The following is a 19,807-nucleotide window of genomic DNA, read 5'->3' on the forward strand; positions in this document are numbered from 1 at the left end:
AGCATAATACGCATAAAACTATAGATTAATAGCTGTCGCCCGCGACTACGTCCGCACGAAATTAAAAAAAAACTTAATTAGTAGCTTATGTAGTCTTCCAGACTATGTTCTACATCTGTGCCAAATTTCATCAAGATTTGTTGAGCCGTTCCGGAGATACCTCCAAACAAACATCCATCCATACATCCCGCAATTATAATATTAGTAAGATTAATGATCATTTTGAGGGATAATTGGTTAACATGCAAAATAAGAAGAAAAAATATGCTTAAATAAATGTTATGTAAAACTTGCATGGATCCGAAAGAACTATGTAATTCTTTATGTATTTGTAACAGTACTCACATCAAATTATTAAATTATTAAAGCGTAATTAAAAACACTCGAAAGCGGTAATAAAAAAATACAATTTGTACTTTATTGTCTATTAATCCAGACTTGAGCAATATTCAGAAATGTAGTAACAACATCTCTATATTACTCTAGTCTTGTTGGATCTAGTCTTTAACTGAACACTAGGAAGTGCAGACACGAATTATATACCAAAAAACACCTCGAGGTCATTGAAGACACATCACAATACAATATTTTTCTAAATCGCGCAAGCCTCATTAGTTTTTTTTAAGGCCGAAGAAGAAAAAATTGAGAGCTTACGTTATTTCTGACATTTCATAATTTGTCAGATGGTATCGGACACAAGTCATGAGCGGTACAGTTATTTCATTTCCTTCGCATAATTTGAATTATTTTTATCTTAACTTACTTAAAGAATAGTTTAAAGTAGTGGTACTAGCTTATGCTCGCGACTCCGTCCGCGCGGAATTAAAAAATAAACTTAGTGTCTATGTGTACTTGCCAAATTTCATCGTGATCCTTATAGCTGTTTTGGAGATATCTTCTGAAAAACATCCATTCATCCATCTATACATTCGTATTTTATATTTAATAAGATTGGTAAAATAATTCTATTGTGACTTTAAAATATCAATTATTAAAAAAAATCGATGAGTCACGACTTAATTTTAAATGAATGAAACATTCGACATGTAATTTCTTGCACGCTTTAACTTTCAAGTTTGAAAGTAACATTGTAAGGAGATCTTACTTCACTTCGTTCACTTGTATACTGAATGCTAGACGCTTTTGGAAGGTGATAATTATTGTGAAGGTAGTCTGTTACAGCAATGTTAGGCACAAAATACAAATACCTTTAAATCATTCAAAGCATTATTTATAGTGACCACATTTCATCTTTTAAAATTATCTTAATTAATCTTAGCATTTTTTTGTGAAAAATTTATCTCTACTAATTAAATCTAGAAGTGATTAATTAAATGTTTGAATATATTATTCTTATATTAGACAGAATTATGATTTATGACTAATTCGCCACTTTTAACTTTATAACGAATATGTTATAAAAAAATCAAAGTTGTTTTTTCACTTTTGCTTTTTAAAATAAGTTTAATAAATCGTTAGTTTATTGAGGTTAAAAAGTTATTGGTATAAACGCTTCCGCTTATGTCTTTGGGACACACGCCACTAATCGTAGATAACCTCATGCCGTTATTTTACGCTTGTGAAACTAAAGTTTGAATGTGTTCCGAATATTGTTGTGAGATTATGCATCTACATTCTCAACGTATCTATACGCCATTCTTCTATATCTTTACTAATATAATAAAGAGGAAAATTTGTATATTACTTTATGTAACGGATAAACTAAAAAACTTTTTAGAATTTTTTACTCTTTGACTTTTTGTTTTTGAATTTTTGTTCGGTCAATAACAAGTTGGGTAAAATGTATTTATTCATGACGACATAATGGCCGTCTGTTAACAATTACTGTAGTACTTCGTAAAAATAGCTATTGAACTTTCTACAAATAAGTATATGAAAATACGTTAAATTAACAAGCGAAGCGTACTTATTTGATATTATCTATGTTAATTATTTTAGTTAAAAATATATATATATATGTATAATTATCTTCTTTTTTTGTTATTAAGTTTAGTTACCCTACCACCTAAGTGCAAATGAGGTGAGAGAAAATGGGCCAGCTGAAAACTAGCGCAGGGAGGACCGAGGTCGTCCCTGTATCTGTCCTATATTTTGCCACGTGCTTAATTTTTTTGTATTTATATTAGTTCATAAATTAATTTATTCTTTTCTTTTCAGTGGTAATAAAGGTTTATTCTATTCTATTTTAGAAATGAATCTACCTATATTTAATAGTTTAATTAAGTTTTGTAGAAAACATATAGCCTACTAAAACTCTTACGACCATTCTTAAAGATTTAGTAATTTAAAGGTTAGAATAATTTAGTCGAAAATCTATGAAATGACTGTAACACGAGCTTCAATTAGCACTTAACAGACTAAGCAATAGTTGAATTACGCTCAATGCCTTTTAACCACAAAACTCTTTGATTTTAAACCTTTCAAATTATTACATTGGTCATCGAGTGTCCTCAGTTACCTTCTTAAGGCAAATCTGTTTCAACATTGTTTTGTTAAAGATACAGACTTCGTCGCCTTGTTTTCAGGACAAAAGTGATATTTAAATTGAATGACTGAATCCGTTCGTGAATAGGAAGAGATGGATGGATTGCGTGAAAGGTGACATGATCAAGAAGGGGGTGACAATGGAGATGACGGTAGACAGATTGATTTGGAGGATGGAAACCTGATGCGCCGACCCTACGTAGATGGGACAAGGTCAAGGAGATATATGTGACTAAATCCGTCCTTTGGAAACTTTATGACGCATCACCCCCTAAACATTCTAAATGTACTCTACTCGTATATTCTTTGGAAAACTTAGATGAAGAGGCCACATAAATATCCCAAAGGATGCTGTATCGTTTGCCATATTCATTGGCCATATCAATTGCCAATGAACATATTCATTTGATTAAAGTTAATTTTTGGTAATTTCCAGTTAATCGAGAAAGTGTCGTTAAATTACAATTTGTAATGCCGAAACAGTGTCACGCTTGCAAATTACCTTTACTCTGACAGATTGTATTGTTCAATAATGAAAAGTTTTTTTTAATACAACATACGTTATAAAATTTTGATGCACGATTTCTCCTCAATTCTATTTCATAGAATTTTAACGTTGAATCAAATTAATATTAATAAATATGGTTTATATTTTCTGTGACTTTTTTTTTACCGGAAACTTCCTTAAATTCTTATTTTATTTAACATCTGAGTCAGCAACTAGTTGTGTATTCAGGCAATATACGGAGCAGATCACTTGACTACACTCGCTGTCAGGATATTGGCAGCCTTCCCAGAGTTTTCAGGGCATTACACTTACGGCCTCGGTAAAGAAAAAGTTACAACTAGGTGTCAAGTACAGATATGTTTTAAAGTTGACTATGATGTTATTTAAAAGTATTAAATGACTTACAAAGAATTAAGATACTGTTTAGTAGATCTCACTCATAAAAAATTTAGTCTAAGTTACCGCAAGAAGAGTTTTTTAATCTGTCAAGTAAGGTTTATTATCTCTTCAGTTCAGCAATTGAAACTCTCCCTTTTTATAATTAGGTATATAAGGTATTAATTTATACTCTTCACTTTACACTCTTCATTAAGATATATGAAGCTTTACCCTTCCTCCTGGGGTGATATCGTGCGAGGGTCACATTTGTAACTCTGTTTATCGTATTATTGTATAACAAAAATCCAACTGCACTAATTTGTTTTATATTTATAAAAATATGTGACCGAGTAAAAAATTTCAAACACCATATTTAAAGTTTTTACCTAAAATATTTAAAGGCCGATGTACGTGGACTTTTTAAAGCAGCAGTGGTAACTGCTTAAAACAGTCCGTGTACGGCGGCATTATATGAAAACACTATAACTTTTTAGTAAACAAAACAATTAACATATTTGGACTCGACTTGCTTCTTTGTCGACGTCAGTTTCCAGTAAATATATCGGTAACAATTTGTCATAACCAAATATTGAACATCAAACAAACACACGAACCACTATATTGAATATCCCTTTCTTATGTATACTACATACATGAAGCTTCGGATGGAGATGCAGTAATGTAAGAAGAGATCTCCTGAACCACCAGACTTGGATCATAACTCTAAGCGTAGCATTCTAGGATAATGCTTGAAAGTTGTTTTGAAGTTACGAACGCTTACAAAACCGTTTCAATTCAAGATTTTCCCAGGCGTTAAAAGACGATCTTTGCAAATTCTTTCACACTTGGTGTATTTTTCCACACCGGTTTTGAGTTATGACATTAGATAGCAGCAAAACTCAGTTAATGATACGATACCAGAAAATTTGCTCAAGTTTACTTTTCAAGCTAGGTTCCCGTGTGGTCAACCTTCGACCTCTAATCGATGGTCGAAAAATTCGCGTGACGCCCTCTAATTAGATAATTTCCTATCCGATAGCAGCATCTCCCAGCTTACACAACCCGTCCTTTCTCCTCCCCACCGCACAGAGCACGCTATATAGACCTACTGCACTCTCAATACATCACACTAGTTCGCTTTGAACCCCAGTGACACATCGCTAGCAACATGAGAACCTTCGTAGCGGTAAGTGTCCGCGACATGTGCCCAGTGACAAGTGATGTGCCCTTCCCAAATCATAAAGTGCAACGTTATACGTGAATTGTGAATTGATTAGAATTAATTTAAAATGTTCGTAAGAAATGGCATTCTTTTCTTATGAACTTTGTATTAATGTTAAAAAAAGGATTGCACTAGAATGATTTTAGAACGGACAGCACTATTGTGATAGAAATAATTTTAATTAATGTAATATTATTGATTTTTAACGTCTAAACCTAGGATTTAAAAAATACATATATATTTCATATTCAAATTAGTCGTAACGATAGCAACTTTTTAGAATTTAGCGCTAAAATAAAGGAGAAATTAATAATTTGCCTCAAAGACCGGTGATCGAATCATAGACATTGCTTCTGTTTACTAGTAAAGTGACGATAGAAGCGCCACCTATAATTTATCGGAATGAGAGAATCCGAACTAAATTAAATAATATTGGATTTCCCAATAGATTTTTGATAAAAAATATTTTACAATAATCTTTTTTCAATATACGGTAAAAATTAAATGTAAGGAAACATCTGTTTTGTTTATATTTTACAACGGAATACAAAAGCGCGGGAAAAGATAAACTGGTTTTTGGTGGATTTTGTTTTAAATGTGTTTTATAGGAGAGAGCATTGTGCCCACCAAAGCCCGCTACTCACCTTCAGTTTTAACTGTACAGTTTAACTGACAGTTAAAATTTTGTCCTAACACTTGGGGCTATACCATAAAAAACTTAGACAGTGTTTCAAATACGTTTTAGCTTAAATATACGTCAACACTTTTATACCGTGACTCTAGTGCCCGGCGCGGATTTTTTATAGATCTTGGTAATAAAAACATTATTTTGCGTAGGCTAGCAAAATGCAATCTTTACCATTAATTAATGAAGTACTTATACCATGCATTATGGTGATACATATTTATGATTAAATATATAACCGCGTTGACGTCGATAATATCAATCAGCGGCCGTGAAAAGGTTAATCTGTCTATCAGTATTTTTAGCCGACTTCAAAAAGAAGGAGGTTATCAATTCGACTGTATTTTTTTTATGTGTGTTACCGCGAAACTCCGCCCCTGGTGGTCCGATTTTGAGAAAAATTATTATAATTGAGAGGAAGTGCTTGCAGATGGGACTCATTTTTTTTTTTTTACAGTACAGTTCGACTGTTAAATTAAAACGAAACGTACGTAGCGGGCTCTATCGGGCTCTAGCGGGCTTTATCTATTGGAGCATACAATACGTGTGTCGGTGTAGTTTTCTCGCAATACGATATTCACTATTTTTTGGGGTTCTTTTCGTCAAGTTGTGATATGTTTGTAAATTACAAAACAAGTTAGAATAACAATTTGCACCTCAAATCTACGCACAAAATGAATATAAACTCGTGAACTTAAATTCTTTCCTTTTCGCAAAAAGTTATATAAATAATTAAAACATTCTAATTTGTAATGTAAAAGCACTCTAAAGCGTAATTTATTAGTTTCATACTTATAGTAATTCACATTAACTTGTATTGCGTAACTTAGTTTTCCCTTCGCCAAGTTGTGAAATATCAAAGACTGCCTCCGCTGTGTGGGGTCAGAGGTCAAGCGCTCACCATCGCATGCAATACGACGAGGAAATTGTAACATAAACTAAAGTATGGAATATTTTGCAAAATACAATCATATATGTCCTATATTGGTATATTTAAGTTTTGTTTACAGATATCGTAATTTTTCATTGTCGAAAATAACTTGTGAATTCAGTTTTAACTGACATAACTTTCGTTTCACCAAATCTGTAACCTATTCTTTTAAAAGTAGAATTAATTATAGTTTATTTAAAAAAAAAATCAGTCGAATTGATAACCTCCTTCTTTTTGAAGTCGGCTAATGAAAACATCTTCAAGTCCTAGTTATTTCAACGAGCAATTTTAATTACTTAGTACTTGTGCGAATTAAGTTAATCAATTAAAATCTTCGAGTAAGTGAGGTCGAGACAAGAATATTCTATATCAGCCATCACCTAAATAACTGAATATGTACTCATCGTGCGGTCACATCAAACGGTTAACCTTCTATTGCATGTTGTAATCGATTTTGTTTATTCCAATCGATTCTAAGCGCCCCCGTGCGTAGAATCGATAATTTATCGATTACGAATAAAATGACGTAACACTAAAACGCGGGAAAAATTTTACAGCATTTTTCTTCTATGTTATTCTATGGTTTTCTTTTTCAAACAAAGAGCAATCCTTTAAATGTACTTTATAAAAATCTTTTTTATTCAATGAAATTATTTTTGGCGCCACTTTTTTCACAAGTAACGTATAAGTACCGTTTATTTGTTAATAAATAAATAAACCATAGAGTAATGGCCGTGTCAGTGGCATACCATAAATTTAACGTTCACCGCAACGGCTACCGGCCGCAAACAGAACGCCCATAAAACTTTTAGTACCCGCATATTGACTCGCTAGGATAACCACACAATCCACATTTTCACAAAATATGTTGTTCAACAATTTTTTTACTTAAATATGAAAATCACTAGGGGCCACGCATAGCACGAAGCAGACAAGTTAAGAAGTCCCACGTAGTGTATATTTAGTATATATGAAAAATGTATGCTAAGGGTCTTCCTTAGTGATTCATTAACGACACAGCAGTTAGTGTGGAAGTAACATTGTAACAGATAAAATTATTTTTGAACGTAAACATATAAAAACCACTTTGAAAGCATTATGCATTGTTATTTTATAACTGTAAAAAAATAAAGGAACATATCCTAGATTAATACAATATCTGGTTACCTCAATCCAAAACTTGTCAATACATATTTAGCCGAAATTAACAAAATAATATGTTAAATATAAATTCAAACTCTTCAATTTTATTTGACTTTCACTTAATTAAAATGATTATGAAAATTCATTCTGATTACTTAAATTTGAATTACTAATTTCTAAATTCACTATAGTTATGTAAATTGAATACTGGATGAATATAAGTTTCCATGATTTCCACTATTGTGACGGAAGACAGTTTGTGATGTAATGTAGTCTTCTTCACAGAAAGCTTTCATTTTTTATTCAAAAACATAATTATGATGTTATTATACATTTCTAAACTTAGAAATCAGTAATAATCTATATACATAAAAGAAAGTCGTGTTAGTTACACTATTTATAACTTAAGATCGGTCGAACTGATTTAGCTGAAAATTGGTGGGTAGGTAGCTTAGAACCAGGAAACGGACATAGGATAATTTTTACCCCGTTTTCTATTTTTTATTCCGCACGGACGGAGTCGCGGGTAAAAGCTAGTAATCTATATTATAGACTCGCGCTTTGTTAAGTTTAAATTTGTCAGGAAACGTTTAGCACGCCATCTGTTGTGTAATGTACTAACTTCCCTGACCTATGACAAAGCACTTTCACTTTTCATAAAAGTATAATTAATATACTTTGATCCATAAACAATGAAAAATAGTAACGAAAGATATTGTATATTGTTCAAACTCTTGTTACATAAGTATTTCTACCTAGTTTTTATTTCTTTTATGCACTTTTGTGACCTAAAGCTATATTTTACAAGTCGTGAATTGATTCCATTGATAACAACATTACAATGCTACGACTGAGATTGAAGTACATATATTATTCTTTTAGTAGTTTTTAGACAAGGATCAATCATTTAAATCCATATTTAATTAGAACAAACAACTATCTTTACTATTTATAATGCAGGAGATGACAATTATGCAGAATGGATATATTTTAGAATGGACGCTATTATGACTAAAAAAGATGCATCCGCTTCGTTGTCTATCAAAGTCCGAATTTCACTGCTAACAGCAAAAAGAAAGTGATGAACGTCGATAAATTTTAGAAAACCAGAACTTAGCGTTATCACTTGACCTCATACTATGCCTGTGGCGTGGAATTTTACTCGCCAATTAACTTTAGAATTCACAAAATAGAGTTTTATCGACATACTTAAGAATGAATTTAATAAGAGTGGATTGTTGTAGTTGTTAGATCTTTCAATAAATTTATCTGAAAATGTTACCTAGAAGGTTTTTATTATTACGACTGAATTGTTTAATTAGGCGTTATTATAGTCACGTGATGTAACGGTTTCGTTGAACATGTTTGAATATTTACCATAGTTATTTTATCGCAATGTTCCACAGTTGTAAAAAAAATAGAAAGCGTATTAATTAATTGCCGGGTCTACATTTCACACGAGCAACATTGTTCACCTGCCTGCTTCAAAAATACGATGAGAACAATTCTCGTTCACGTAACGTGCATTAGAATATTATCAATTGTCGTTTGTTACATCAGCACGATTTCTGTTTAACGAGAAAAGGTAAAATATTAGGACAAGTTGGAAAGTTAACGAATACATGTGAATTTCAGTGATTGCATCACAATAAAATTTATTATTGTTTAGATTTAAGACATACGAGAAGTTAATTTAGATTAGTTTTTTCCAACCAATAAGTACTAATTGTATACATTGTTGTGCAGTGCATAGCCCTGGCGTTGGTGGCGTGCGTAGGCGCCGAGCCCCCCTCCGGCTACAGTTACAACCGGCCGTCCGGCGGACACGGCGGCGGCGGCTTCAGCGGCGGCCTGAGCGGCGGCGGCCCACTGCAGCCTGTGCCCGCAGGTTACCAGACCTCCGAAGGCCAGCACGTCGACGCCCAACTGCTGGAGCAGGTGCGCCAGATCCTCCTTAAGGAGGAGGCGTCCTCCGGCTCCGGCTTCGGCGGCGGCCACAGCGCGCCCTCTTCTTCTTACGGCGCTCCCTCCTCCTCCTACGGCGTGCCCTCTTCCTCCTACGGCGTGCCCGGCTACAGTGGTCGCGTCGTCGACATCAATCTAGAGGGTGTCCGCCAGGCCATCCAAGTCGCGCAGTACGAGCAGTCTGGAGGCTCCAGCGGCGGCTACCCCTCCTCCTCCTACAGCGCCCCCTCGGGAAGCTACGGCGCCCCCTACTAAGCGGGAAAGATCACCCCCTTCGTAATTCGGACGCAACACCATCTCTCGTCCGAATAGTTAAACGTTTACCGATGGACCGTCGGCCACGTACAATGTAGGTGGCCGCGGTTTCTGCCAGCTCGGCCAACGCCTGCGACTGTGCGCGCTCACGGGTCTGCGGCCGGCGGGGGGACAGTCGCTCCAATTCTCATGCGAAGTGTCCCACCGCCGGCCTTCACTCCTTGTTTTGTAAAAAGTTTATTGTTAATGTAGTTTAATTTATTTTTAAGTTTTTTCTTTACAAAAAAACAATAAATACATTTCGACACCGTATACATTTGTTTCACTTCACAACATTAGTGCGCTTACTGCCACAGGTTACGTATGTACGAGTTGTTACTGTAAGAAACATTCTCTAGCGAAAGGTCACATTATAACCTTATCACAGTAAGTATTTTATGAGACCCTTCTCCAATTGACCAAGTGCTGTTCGATACACCTATTGCTAAATCATCTATTCCTTTTACTTTCCTATACCTATTTTGATAATCAATTCAATGCAATGTGGTTAATCTTCTTACTCACGATCTTCTAAAACATTACGCGAACACAATCACCATCTTAATTATTGTAGAAACTTTACTGAACTCTTTGATGGATTATTTTACATTCTAATGACTAATGAACGGGCCATGAAACTCGTTGTTTATCATTTTCAAAATCGGTATTACTGAAAAAAGTAAGAATAATTTAGAATTAATTTAGAGGAATTTAAAAATAATATTTTCATAAATAGGTACATATACAGCGTCAAAAGTTCTCTAAATCGCTTTGTGACAAGGATGGTTCGGCCATGTTCACTTTAGCGATGGCACTGCCGTACCCACAAATTATTACATCCATTGGATGATTATATAATAATGTAGTCTACATTTGTAGGAGTACAAAATATAAAGAAGTATAATACGTTGATAGATAACCGCAGGTTTAGGAGCCACAAAAGCTAACCTATCACTACTAACGGATCATTATCTTTGCAGCGCAACCCTTTAATTGCTTATACAGGGCTGTCACTAAACTAACTTCTGCATTTTGAGACAAACTGTGATGATCTGATGCTGATTTGTGTTTCGATTCAGCATCTTTTAGAGTGAAACATAATTAAGAAGCCCTTTAAAAAGTATCATGAGATTTGTATGATAAAATATACAGAATAATCGTGGCTACGACTACATTGTCACATCTTCCCCCATACAAAAAAGTGCATTCGCTCCGAAGTGATTCCATAACGTACAAATCTGACAGTCACTTTCGATAACTCACATGATTGTCACGTGACAGTACCATTTTATATATATAAAAATTAATCCCTACATCCCTTGGTCACGCCATACCACGCGAACGGCTGGACCGATTTAACTTTTTTTTGTTGTGTTTGTTATTGTCAGGAGAAGGTTGTGACAGAAAAAAATTAAAAAATTTAGATGGATGGATGGATAATGATGTTTGTTCGAAGATATCTCTAGAAAGGCTTAATGGATCTTAATTAAATTTGGTATAGATATAAAACATAATCTGGAAGAACATATAGGCTACATATTAAGTTTTTTTTAATTCCGCACAGACGAAGTCGCGGGCGACAGCAAGTACATTTTGAAAATTCTTTATGGAATCGCTTGGGAGTGAATGCACTTTGTCTAGAATGTCGACTTCACAGCTAGAATGTTTTATATTTTGTCTTTATATACAGTATGTTGTAATTGATTACCCAACAAAAGTTTAAACGCAGCATAAGGTATAAAGGCTTATAGTGTGCAAGGCATAATCATTGCAGTACAGGTCTTGTAAAGTACAAATCTACAATCATACTAGGGTGGTCAATAACTGTCTGCTAACCCTAGCTTATAATCTCAGCGCATTACATAAAGTTACATAACTGGCGAGCATAGACAATGGCCGGCTGCTGATGCTCCTGCTCTATGGCGAAACATGCAATTGTCTATTACACAGTCCGTGCGAAAGTATTATTAATTGTTGCCGTAATGACAGGTACGCAATCTTACCGCAAGGAAACAGTTTGCAAAGATTGTACTCACTGATACTGTGGGTTTCTATTGCCCAAATAACATAATAACATCCCGCTCATTCTCTTCTAAAAAAGAAAGGTAAACGGTACGTAGACTTACAATAAGATGTTGTGTAAAGTGTTTCGGCACATAGAGTCGGAACAGCATATAAAAATCTAATATATAAAATTCTCGTGTCACAGTTTTCGTCACCGTACTCCTCCGAAACGGCTTGACCGATTCTCATGAAATTTTGTGAGCATATTCAGTAGGTCTGAGAATCGGCCAACATCTATTTTTCATACCCCCCCCCCCCAATTTTTAACTGCGCGCGGACGGAATCGCGGGCGACAGCTAGTAATGGATAAAAATTAACAAAAAAATGACACCCATACACAAGCACTGCTTTTCGATTGAAAAAAATATCAAAATCGGAGCATCAGTTGCGGAGTTACGTGATAAGACATATTAAAAAAATACAAAGGAATTAATAACTTCCTCCTATTTGAAGTTGGCTAAAAATTGGTTAAATACTTTTGTAATCGTACTAAGATTTCTTTTCCACTTATCGAATAGCTACAGATTAAATTTATTTGAAATTGTTCATAAATTAGGCATAGAATATAGAAGTCGCCCTCGACAAGAATCACGCGGCTAATGTCACCGGTGGAAAAAATAAATAAATTAATCTTTCGTACTACAAAATCGAATTCCATTGAATCATTTTATAATAAAATTTAAGAAAAAAACAAATTGTAAGTGAAAAATATATTTAATTTCGTACTATTTTCATTGAATTTCATCACTTTAGAATCACAATACTTTATATATAAAAAAAAGGAAATAGTATTACAACATTATAAACACTGTAATATATATGTTTACATAATTACCTACTTAGCACTAAAATTGGCACTTAGTGAGCACAAAGTAACATTTACAGCATCTTTACATTTAAAATACTTAAAAAAATAATACATTTATTATCTAAAAATGTTAAAATTATTAGGTCAGCACCATTTCGACAGAAATACACCATTAAGCAGATATTTCTGAATCTATAAAAATAAAATTACTGCTGGTTGTTCTTTTATTCGGTTATTTTTACATTTTACAATGATAGAGGATTCATTTTTACGAATAGTTTAAAGTTCGTCGAAAATTTAATAAATTAAGGAAGACATTGACATCAATTATATAGACCACAAGAATAAAAAAAAGCCTAAATTACGACCGTACACATAAAGCAGCTTCCAGTAAAATTATTACTTTGTACAAACGCGAATTTTAGGACAGACATAGAGACAGACATTCTTAAAATTGGAGCACAAAGTCTGTTTTTTATATTAAATACAGACACTCCAATTTTTTGAATTTTATGAAACTTGATTAGGCTTATCGATTTTGCCTGCAATGTTAAAACCGTCATGTCGTAATATGCCTTCATTCGACAAATTTGATAATTCATAACATAACCATGAAATACCTTTGGTCCATTACAAACTCTTTTACAAATATAGCAAATTAATATTTACATACAGACAACCATTTCCTGTAAGAAATTAATATTAGTAATTTTTCTGAAAAGAACATTTAGCTCAATAACCTCCAAACAAACATTTACAGGAATATTTTTAAAATGCTTACAAGGAAGATTTGTTACAGTAAAACACACATAAAAAATACAGTCGAATTGATAACCTCCATCTTTTTGAACTAGGCTAATAAAAAATACAGAAAGTATTTTTACATTGATATTTGAAGTACTTTGTAAAATAAAATTATTATGCTTTCTCGATCACACTATAAAAAAAACTATCACGAAATTTAATATAGTAAAAAAATGGAAAAGGAATGATAAAATAATATTTAAAATGTATTAAATAGTTACTAAATATCACGAGACATAAAAATTAATTTAAAATACAGTGGGCCTAGCAGGAATATGACAATCGCCATCGTATCGTCAACGACATAATTCGAATTAAAAGTGCAACGCGTATCGGACGTAAAGTATATCAAAAATCTTATACTTCACATAATTAACGTTAACGATGCAAAGGCGATTGTCACAAATATTCATGCTAGGCCTAGTCATATAAAGCTCGCATGTAAATTAAAATGTGTCCGTCCAAATGTAAACTCAAAAACAAATTGAGTTGGAATTAACACTGAAATAAAAAGACAAAAATTTAAACGCGTTACTCGAGAACAAAATTGAAGGAACACTCGGGACAAAAACATATTTGCACTCCTTTTATTGCCTTTGAAAAAAAGAGATAACTATATGTTTTAACGTAAGTCTTTCAGCAGTAGAATTTCACGGTAAATCTGAGAAAGTATCCTTGTGAGGCAATAAGTTAGTAATTTAACAATTATTGAGCAATTTAAAATAGACATAACAACTGGAGAAGCAAAGAAAATATTATTAAATGTATTTATCTGGAAAGAATGGCCTACATTATTGTAAATTAAAAGATAAAATATTAAAATTATGATGTATTTCTATAGTTTTCGAGTTAGCTGCCACAAATAAATGACAGCATATTAATAATAAATAAATTATTCGCATTCCATAAAATAATAAGTAATCATTGCCTTTATACTGTAAAACTATAGATGTTTAACGAATTATTTTCACAACCGTTTAGGGTTTGAGTATTTTCGTCGATCTATAAAAAAAACTATAACGAAAAAAGAAGAAAGTAAAAGATTTTTCTTATATGAAGCCCTTTTACTTTTGCCTAAAAAAGGTAAGGGAACAAAGAGTATGCGATGGAAACTAGACACATCAGAGCAACGAAGGCGGGAAAATACGCATAGATTAAAAAAAATATTTTACACGAATCTTACGTCGAAGTATTATAAATATTATATAAGATAGAAAAGCAACTGATTTTAATACGATTAAGTATATTTGGAACGATATACCTAACTAAATATTTTACTATACCAAAAATTCACTATTGGAATTTCGATTATATTCATTGCCTTACAAATTTTATAAAATTAAACAACTGTATTATTTTATTGCTATTTAAATATTTTAATTGCGTATATAAATATTTATATTTCCTCTCTTATTAAAGAAGTTATTTTGTTTGGCACAAAATACTTAAAATAACTCTAAGTATGTTTTAAAATGTTTTGTAAGGTAAAATTTTGGTATCACCTTCAAAGACGTCAAAACTGTTTAAAAAAATATTTTATTCCCTCAATTATTTTTATCATTTAATAGTTTGATTATTAGGAACATTTTATTAATTTTAATTCTATATCATCTATGTTTCTAAATGCATCTAAAAATATGGATTTTCGACAACATCTCACTTTTATATACTTATGACAATAAATTAAAAATTATACAAACAAAACTGTACAGCCCAAAGTTAACAAACAGACCATAAATCTAATTTATATATAGATGTCATTGAAAGGTAACTAATAATCTATGCCTATAGATAGAAATATTACAAATACTTCGATCAATAATGAAACTAAAGGAATATTAAATTTCCTCTCGCAAGTCTAACTCAATTACACACTAAGCAAATAATACAAGAGTTTTATACAACAATGAAAATAAATTTATTTACATTGGTACAAAGTACACACAATATCTTTCTTACAAACACTGTCATTTTGGCACATTATCAATCAAAGTATTTAAAACCAAGCGCCTAAATAATATAAATAAAACATACAGCCTAAATTAAATCATATTTGTTCATGATCGATTTAAAAAACATAAAAAAATATTATCTATTGTCTGTTCTTTATTATTATAGTCTGTGGAACAACAAAAATGAGACATAACCTCACTTTTTAACTCGAATTTTAAGACTGGCCCGGTATCACCCTGTATTAGCTGGCACCTTTTTCTTTGACTTCTTTTTTATCGACATCCTCTGCATTGGTTTTATCTTGTTCGTTGTCATGTTGCTCCTGAGGCCACAACACCTCCTGGTGGTTCAACATGTAGTACGCCATGTGCTTGTCACTACCGTAAGTGGACGCCTTTGTACCCAGACACATTAGGAACTGACTCTTTTCCAAATTCTTGTCACAGTCCACCGAATGAAACTTGTGCACTAAACTATCGTCGGCCGTTCTATACACTGTTAGGTTGGATTTGATTAAAGTTTCAAACAACTGCACGTCCTCCATACCCCAGCCCTTAATGTTTAAATCGAAACCTCCCACTCGCATAAAATCGCACTTGTATAGACCTAAAATACCGAATCCGTACTGTCTGAAGTATCCGTTCTCATCGTTTATCTCAGTGCTGTACTTCAAGTCTGCGAGTTCTCGTTCAGTCTTCGGTGTCTCTTCCTCTTCTTCGACGAACTTCCCGATATCATCGTCCGCGATTAATATTTCATCTTTGAATTTGTTATAATCTTCACCGTTTACCACGTCAGGGTTGAACTCGCTGAACACTATGGGGAAGTAGACTTGTGTGTACTTAATCGTGTTGATTCTGATTCTTCTCAGCGATAAATGGTTGAACATCATGTCGACGTCTATGAAGAAGATCAGGTCGTCGTCCTGACACAGCTTCAGCCCCTCCGTTAGAGCCGCCCCTCTCGAGAATGTGGTCGAGCCCATTTGTATTATTCTTATATCTTTGCCGTACATATCCGTGTAATACTTGACTAGAGACTGCGTGTTCACGTAATCCAACGGGTTCTTACTATCTAAGTAGAGCACTATAATCAAGGACACCGCCTGGTCGGTTTTCAGCACGATATCCTCGTAGTTTTTCATGAACCTGCCGAAGGTTTCCTGTCGGCCGGAGAGAGGCATGACGAAGTGAATGCGCCTGTCGTAGAGCGGGTACTCGAGCTCGCCGCCGCTCCACTGGAGCACCTTGGGCAGGTTGCTGTGTATGCGCATGAGGCCGCTCTCGAGCGCGCCGCGCACGTCCAGCCGCTCCAGGAAGCCCTGCTGCTGGCTCGGCTCGTCGAAGTCCTCGTACTCCACGCCCTCCACCTGCTCCAGGATGGCGGGATCCTCGGGGGGAGGAGGCTCGCCGATCGGCAACTCTCTGATCTCCGTACCTGTAAAGTAGATACATTGAGAAAAGCGTTGATGCGTATGTTAGTGTTGTCAGTGAGCGTGTTCGCAATATAGTTTGAGGTGTCGCGAAGTGGATGTACCGGTGAAGGACTGCTGCAGGTAGGCGTGGCGGCGCACGGCGGCGGTCATCTTGCGGCCGCGGTAGCGCCTGTACTTGAGCAGGAGGTCGAGCGCGTGGTCGGCGCCGTGCAGCGGCTGCAGGCGCGTGTACCCGTACAGCAGCTCGTTGAAGTCGATCACGCGCCCGCGCTGCCGGGACGGCGCGTTTATTATCTCCATCACCTGTCAAACACACATTCTCATTATCCTTCTTCACATAAATAACATAGCTTAAAATAATATGACCGCGAGAGAAAAAGTATTAGTAGTTAAAGATATTGTGAATACCAACCTCTCTGATGACGTCATCGAGCGCCTCCTTGAGCGGGCTCTCGATCCTGCGCTTGGGGTTGGAATGGCTGATACTGTAGATGGACTTGCTGATGAAGTCAAAGTGCACGATGTCCTCCACGTCATCAGCTTTGAACCTGTTCATACTAATTGGCGCTCCTGGAAACGAGAAATTCGTATTTATTGTTTAAATTTATTTATAATAAAATTTCTTCTTATAACGCTCCTATCGTAGTCTTTGCGCTTTAAGAAGGCTATAAACAAATATTTTTTGATCAAATACTGAATTCTATGTAGCTTGATATTTATTTCTTACTTTGCAACACTAATCATATCTGCAAAATGAATGTTTTTTTTAGAAAATTTAGTTTTGTTACAACATCAGATCATAGATTGCTAGACGACATCATGACTGATAACAGCGACAATGCAGTATAATATTTCACCTAATATCCTATTGTTTCCTAAATAGCCGTCCTCTCCCATTTTGTGCGGGAAGAGGGGCTCCCCACCCGGCAACACGTAATCCTCCACTTTATCGGCGTCCACGCCCAGCTCCTGCACAGAGGCCGCGATGTCCCGATGAAGGTCTAACGAACGTTCTTTCAACTCCTGGATACGAAGGTTCTGTAAAACAAACAGATTACCGTTTCAATAATAGAAGGTGATCAGGTGACCAATAATGAAAATGTCAAAAATATTATCCGAATAGTTTATGCGTCATTCAAATCAACAAGTTGTAAGCTTATAAAGACAAGCCCGACCCCGCGGCATGATCTATCAACACGTCCGCGTCAGATAACACGCGCCGGTAAAACTGCACGGTAATTAGATATGCCCACAATACATGACACCATTATTATTAATTACTAGCTGTCGCCCGCGACTCTGTCCGCGCGGAGTTAAAAACGTAATAAGTAGCTTATGTGTTCTTCCAGACTATGTTTTACATTTGTGCCAAATTTCATCAGGATTCGTTGTGCCGTTCCGGAGATACCTTAACAAACATCCATCAATCCATCTATCTAAACTTTCGCATTTATAATATTAATATTACCGTAGACTGACTAAAATGACATTTGAATACAGTTTTTTTTTTAATAATGGCTCTTATTCATTTGACTACTGATTCCAAATTTTTCTTTCATAATCATTTACATTTTCAATGTTCGTCAATTGACCGATATTAAGGGACATTTTAATAAAAATTTCGAATAAATACCTAATAAAAATGGTATCGCTAAACCATACAATAATGGTCATCCTACATTAGCTATGTCGTTAGCGCTAAATAAGCGCGAATCCGAACGTTCATTGCACTGCTCCCGAATATAATATGCAAATAGTCTGTGCCAACATCAGTACCAGTCCGTACACAACGGTACTCGCCGCTCCTGCCACGATCCGGTTTGTGCAGACTAAAAATAACACTGTAATTATCTCACCTAATTCTATTAAAACCTTTGCCTAACAAGGCATTAAAATCAACGCTTAAATCTACTTCAGTATATAAATTATAAATTTAATGTAAGACCAATCGTAAAATAATAAATTAAAATCAAACGATTTTTTAAATTAACAAAATTAGTGTAATCATAATATCAATAGATGGCAGTATACGTACTATTATATCCATCGGTCTGTTTACTTTTTCTTGAACCTACGTCATGTTGGAACGGAAATACCGACGCCGGTAATTTGTTTAACTCTTTTATACGAAGGTAATAAAATTAAATAATTCATTATGTTAGTGTTGTGGTGAAGCTACACAGATACGAAATGTGGGCACCCACGACTTCAAAGTGTATAACGTTTTGTACAGGTATCTCGTGTCATCATCTACCTCTGACCTCTGGGACTTCTCTCTTCGGACTTGCATGGTGCATGGCTGATTGACATTGTTGTCTTGATTGTGTTAATCTATACGTGGATAATGTTTTTTCTCCGCCATTGTAATGTTTTACCTTTATTAAAGGTTATGTAGGGGAGGCGAAGCGGCGATTTTAGTATTTTATAGAGCATGGAAGTTAAACATAGAAAAGAACCTGCACTCAACCTAAGTACTTTCAACACAAGTTGAATTGTTCATATAGAGCCGGGCAGCCTATTATTACTACCAGCCGGGTATTTAGGTAAAAAAATAAATTATTATAAATGCGACAGTTTGAAACTGGCTCAAGTTAATCGCATAATCCCTGCTACTCCTCTCTATTTCCTATTACTCATATGACTCCTTTTATTTCTATATGTTCAACAAAAATCGGTTGTGATGTGCACTTTAATATTTCTTGCTCGTTTGTCACCTTTTAAAAAAACATAGGCGCCGCACCGAGTCAGCAAACAATCAGTTTGTGTTATTCAACACGTTGACGGCTCATTTCGTTGTTAGCGGTGTTCTCTTTGTATTAGAAAGGGCCTTGTGTAGGCCATCACACGAACAGAAATATGTTATGCCATAACTTGTTTTTGTTTTTATAACGGCTTTAGTTATTGCGTGTGTTGCCAGTTAGAAGCTTTTGTACTTCGTACGTGAATATTTATTTAAAACAGGTTATAAAAACATGAAAATAATGTAGACTGTTTATTGTAGAAAACATTATTACAAAGGTGCACAAATCTTGCACAAGCGTGTCGCAGTCCAAAATGTGACAAGCGATCAACTATCAGAAGATTATTTCCTCAAAGGTTTAAGCAATAATCG

The 19,807-nt window shown here is 34.7% G+C and overlaps 2 protein-coding genes across 2 annotated transcripts in view; one reads left to right on the forward strand and one right to left on the reverse strand.

Annotated features, from left to right (window-relative positions):
* Nucleotides 1-4,492: 4,492 nt before the first annotated feature.
* On the forward strand, nt 4,493-9,841 carry LOC106711551 (pro-resilin). Its single transcript, XM_014503895.2, has 2 exons — nt 4,493-4,577; nt 9,119-9,841. The coding sequence occupies exons 1-2, from the start codon at nt 4,560-4,562 to the stop codon at nt 9,590-9,592; spliced, it is 492 nt and encodes a 163-aa protein (XP_014359381.1). The 5' UTR covers nt 4,493-4,559; the 3' UTR covers nt 9,593-9,841.
* A 5,542-nt stretch (nt 9,842-15,383) lies between these two features.
* LOC106711531 (chondroitin sulfate synthase 1) overlaps nt 15,384-19,807 on the reverse strand; it is a 33,652-nt gene continuing 29,228 nt past the window's right edge. Inside the window, exons 3-6 of the mRNA XM_014503868.2 lie at nt 17,553-17,733; nt 17,108-17,265; nt 16,797-16,998; nt 15,384-16,697 (exon numbers count right to left, since the gene is read on the reverse strand). Of these exons, the coding sequence (XP_014359354.2) occupies nt 15,502-16,697; nt 16,797-16,998; nt 17,108-17,265; nt 17,553-17,733 (1,737 nt within the window). The 3' untranslated portion in view covers nt 15,384-15,501. The remainder of the gene's footprint in view (nt 16,698-16,796; nt 16,999-17,107; nt 17,266-17,552; nt 17,734-19,807) is intronic.

This window comes from Papilio machaon, chromosome 20 (assembly GCF_912999745.1).
Source record: "Papilio machaon chromosome 20, ilPapMach1.1, whole genome shotgun sequence".
NCBI classification, from domain to species: domain Eukaryota; kingdom Metazoa; phylum Arthropoda; class Insecta; order Lepidoptera; family Papilionidae; genus Papilio; species Papilio machaon.